Raw genomic sequence first — 4,172 nt, 5'->3', positions numbered from 1 at the left:
TGAAGAGGAACAAAGCTTTTATTATGAATCAGCTTTATGTTGTTTCCATACATTGTCAGTTTGCTTCCAAAGAACCTTTTTATTTTCTTAGTTTATTAAATTACACAAATGTTATAAAACAAATCACAAAGTGTGAACTACGCTTGTATATAGGTGCAATAGGAAAAGGCCGGGGGTCGTTTTAGAACCGTAGAAATATAGATGTGTTGTACATTACAGGTGGCACTCTGCGCAGCTGCGTTGTAAGAGTGGCCCCGTTAAAGCCCGTTCTGGGTACACGCGACAGCACTCATTACCGGTCCGGAAACGTAACATCTCAGGAAGAAGGGAACTATAAATTCCTCCAATGTCATTTGTGCGATTAAACAAGAGAGAACATTCATACATGATTAAATTCTATATAAAATTTGTTTTTGAATATGTCGTGTTTATTTTAATTTATGCATGAAGATTAAGTAACGCTAAGAGTACAGAGACCTTTTTTTGTTTGTTTTTTGAGACTTCTCTAGAAATTTCTTCTTCTAAAAGCTACCCACAGTTGCTTATGCTTAGGTTAACGAAGCCCAGGTCTTCAGCAGGCCTGGATTAACACAGTGGCAGAGGAACCAGGTCCAATGACCCTACTGTACCCAGAGGGATAAAAACTGTCATCCCACTCCAAAAAAAGAAAAGAAAAGAAAAAATTACTTGTGAATGTCACCACGGCGACGGGGCATAAAGGCACTAATTAGAAGTGACAAATAAAATATTTGGTATAAGTGGCCCAGTGAATCCTTGGCTACAGAGGCTTTTGTTCCAGATATCGTAGCACTTGTTTTTTAGTACTGTTAACATAGATTATGCACGTGCCCTAAATTACCATTGTAGACTGGGATTATTGCATAATGCAACAATCACTGCATAAATCCAGCTGTGTTCAGCACAGCCCCGCTACGAACCTGGCAAGTGCACTCTTCCCTGAACCTCCCCTCAAAACCAACAGGCTCCCATAGGTGGAGACTGGGTCCAGCCACAATGACACCATAACAACAGACAGACAGGCTCGGGAAAAGCTGAGCTGCACAGGATCACTCCAAAGCTACTCCTTTCTAACCCTGATTTTCCTTATCAACATGTATGAGGCTTTTTATACATCAAATTACTGTCCCAAAACATAAAGCAAGATAAAAAGGTAGAGTGTGCAAGAAATATGCACCTATGTTATATCTCGGCTTCAAAATATAAAATCATAATATTCATATCACAACAGTATTAAACTCCCCAAAAACAAATATCTCAATTAGTTTGCTGAACTTTCACAACTGGAAGCAAAAGCTTTTGGTGGGGCTGGCTGGCATCTTATTGGAGTGAGGCCCCGCCTGCAAACGTGTGATTGGTGAATTGAAGAGCGCGTGTGGAAGTTCACCCTGCGAGGACGCAGGATGTGATTGGTCACGACGAGTCCATCATCTGGAGTTGAGGCGAGGGGCCGTCTGAAACAGAACGGACACGTGCATCCTTCACCTCTGCACAAACATGCTCATGAAGTTCACACGGAGATCTATTACCTGTTAAGAGTCCGTTACCAAAAAAAAACAAACTAAAGTGGAAGTTATGAAAACGGAGTGGAGTGTCTCCTCACCACAGAGAGGTGTCCATTCTTAGCTTTGGCGACAAGCAGCTCTGAGCCAGACGTGAAGTCAATTATCCCTTCCTTTCCTTGACCCAATGTGAACTTTATGCTGTCCAAAGAAGAAAAAAAAGTCATCTGTTCAGGTCCTGAGAATCCAAACATTTCTATAACTGTCTAAATAAATTCAGGATGCACACAACTTGAACGCCAACAATAAACACATAAGCCGACGTAAAAAAGCATGTAAAAAGAACGTAAAATGAATCTAAAACGGCCACAAGCGTCAGACACAGAAGAAGAAGGCTGTGGGATGCTCACCTGCTCTGGTTGATGTTAATGTTGTTAATCTTGTCTGCACAGATTGCCACTTTGGTTAAGGTCTCAATCACATGATCGCTCTGAAGCACTGCATCACCCTATGCCAGACACAGAGTTTAAGTCATTCTATCTGATGCCCCGCCTCCCTTACTGAAGCCCCGCCTCCACTTACCTTCTGTTTATTGTCCTCACAGGTGACGTGGAGGACAAACAGACCGTCGCTGAGGGAGCTGACAGAAACGCCTACAGACGGAGAGCAGAAAGGTCAGAGGTCTTTTTGCGGACATTCTCTCACATCATCCATCACTCCTCCTCCTCTGCCCACCAGGCCATCTTTGGCCCTCCCATGACCTCTGACCTTTGAGGGCACTGTAGTCGATGCGCTGTTTCAGCTTGGCCTCCTCCACTATGATGGCACTGCTGGCGGTCAGAAGTAGCTGCCGTGCTCGAGCCTTGAAGCCCTTCCTGTCGTATTTAGTAACTGGAACAGCATACTACAAAGAGGAATGCACACACACACACACACACACACACACACACACACACACACATGACAAAAGGCAGACCTCAGGAGGCCAAACACTCAATGACTGTGTTTTTGGTTGTTACAGTACCAACACAGTGATGTAGGGTATTAGTACTGTAATGAAAATTACCCAGTGTATCTCTGTACAATTAAACAACAACATCACCTCTTAGACAGATGACAGTGCTTACCTTCATTTTCTCAGTGCCCAGTGCTTGAAGAACTTTAGGATTGATATCATCCCCATCTAAACACACACACACACACACACACACACACACACGCACGCACGCACGCGCGCACACACACACACACGCGCACACATACACGTCAGAACAGTCTGAAACACAGCAGAGGACGAAGCCTTTGCGTTCCTGCCCGTTGGGTGTGACCTCACCGAGCCTGGTGCCTACGAACAGCTTGGGCACACTCTGGGGGTAGTTGTCTTTCTTGTCTTTGAAGACTTCGCTGGCCACCACCTTCTGCTCCAGCTGAAGTGAGAGAGAGGAGGAATCACGCTCATGTCCGACCCGGAGCGTGATTCGTGATTTGTGACGCGGAGCGGAGCCGTTCTCGTACCTGGTGCTTCCACTCAGGGCTGATGGTCTTGCAGTACTTCCACACCAGGTTCTGCATGCACAGCTTACGGAGGAGCTCGGACGCCTGGCGGGGACACACCGTTGCCTGGTCACCGTTGCCGGGTCATATGCAGGAAAGAGCAGGGGATGGTGGGAAGTGCAGTCCTACCTCGGTGAGGGCGGGTGGGGGCGTGGGCCAGCTCTTGTCCAGCACAGTCTTGGGCAGAGCTCGGTGAAGCTTCATGAGGAAGGTGTAGCGCACGTAGTCCAAGAAGTACTCGTTCTCAGGGCAGCGAGGATGATGGCGGAACATAAAACCCTTGATGAACCTGTTGGGGGGAAGGAAAAAAAAAAAAAAGACCTCAGAGAAGACCCAAAGCTGCCCGTGACCAGCTCCAGTGAGGCTTCGCCCACCCCAGACTGTGGCAAACGCCCCGCAGTGGGGGCCGACGGAGGTGGCAGGGGCGAGCACCCACCTGCGGATGGTGTCGACAGCCTGCCTTCGGCGCTGTGCTCTCCTGCGGGCCAGAATTCCCTTCCACCAGGCCTGGACCTGGACAGCTATGGCGCGAGGACCCAAACAGAGCAGACAGTGAAGAGAACATGCTTGTGCATTTGTAAAGGACTCAACAGACGCACGCACGTCTCCCTTCTCTGGAGCCTTACCAGACAGCCGGAGTTTACGGTACTTGGTCTTCTGGTTATAGCCCTTCCAGGATGCCTGAAGCTTGGTTGCTGTGAAGACGCAGCGGTCAACGCAGGGGTCAGTAAGATTTCAACGCAGACCACACTACACATGGTCATCTAACTAGACAAACACGGTCCCCACCTAGACTGTGCTTCCGTTCTTCTAAGGCCTCTTCTGTTGCAAACAAGGTCTTGGGAAAACGGATGAAGATTTTAGTCCTGAAAGGCAGAAAATGAATAACGATGCAGAAGTCGACAGTTTGGTATGGCTGAAGTGGGTTACAGGGGCTTCGGGGGCCAACAGACCTGCCGAGCTTGTATTCCTCAGGTTTGTAGCCCAGGTGCTTGACGAGTGTGGAAACTCCATCCACCAAGCGCCCGTCCCAGCTGGGCCAGGTGTCCGGACACAGAGACTTGTACCTGTCACAGACAACATGGCACGTCAAGGTGT

At 47.9% G+C, this 4,172-nt stretch overlaps 1 protein-coding gene across 3 annotated transcripts in view; it reads right to left on the bottom strand.

Moving 5' to 3' along the window:
- The window catches only part of myo1cb (myosin Ic, paralog b), a 33,450-nt gene continuing 29,278 nt past the window's right edge, over positions 1 to 4,172 (bottom strand). For all 3 annotated transcript variants that reach the window (XM_027029036.2, XM_027029038.2, XM_027029037.2), the window contains exons 20-32: positions 4,028 to 4,141; positions 3,864 to 3,940; positions 3,701 to 3,769; positions 3,511 to 3,595; positions 3,204 to 3,363; positions 3,036 to 3,119; positions 2,854 to 2,947; positions 2,648 to 2,703; positions 2,289 to 2,424; positions 2,103 to 2,173; positions 1,931 to 2,028; positions 1,622 to 1,721; positions 1 to 1,472 (exon numbers count right to left, since the gene is read on the bottom strand). In XM_027029036.2, coding sequence (XP_026884837.2) covers positions 1,446 to 1,472; positions 1,622 to 1,721; positions 1,931 to 2,028; positions 2,103 to 2,173; positions 2,289 to 2,424; positions 2,648 to 2,703; positions 2,854 to 2,947; positions 3,036 to 3,119; positions 3,204 to 3,363; positions 3,511 to 3,595; positions 3,701 to 3,769; positions 3,864 to 3,940; positions 4,028 to 4,141 — 1,171 coding nt within the window. In that variant the 3' untranslated portion in view covers positions 1 to 1,445. The remainder of the gene's footprint in view (positions 1,473 to 1,621; positions 1,722 to 1,930; positions 2,029 to 2,102; positions 2,174 to 2,288; positions 2,425 to 2,647; positions 2,704 to 2,853; positions 2,948 to 3,035; positions 3,120 to 3,203; positions 3,364 to 3,510; positions 3,596 to 3,700; positions 3,770 to 3,863; positions 3,941 to 4,027; positions 4,142 to 4,172) is intronic.

The sequence above is a fragment of the Electrophorus electricus genome, chromosome 15 (genome assembly GCF_013358815.1).
Source record: "Electrophorus electricus isolate fEleEle1 chromosome 15, fEleEle1.pri, whole genome shotgun sequence".
Lineage (NCBI taxonomy): Eukaryota > Metazoa > Chordata > Actinopteri > Gymnotiformes > Gymnotidae > Electrophorus > Electrophorus electricus.
This window is presented reverse-complemented; position numbering and strand designations above follow the sequence as displayed.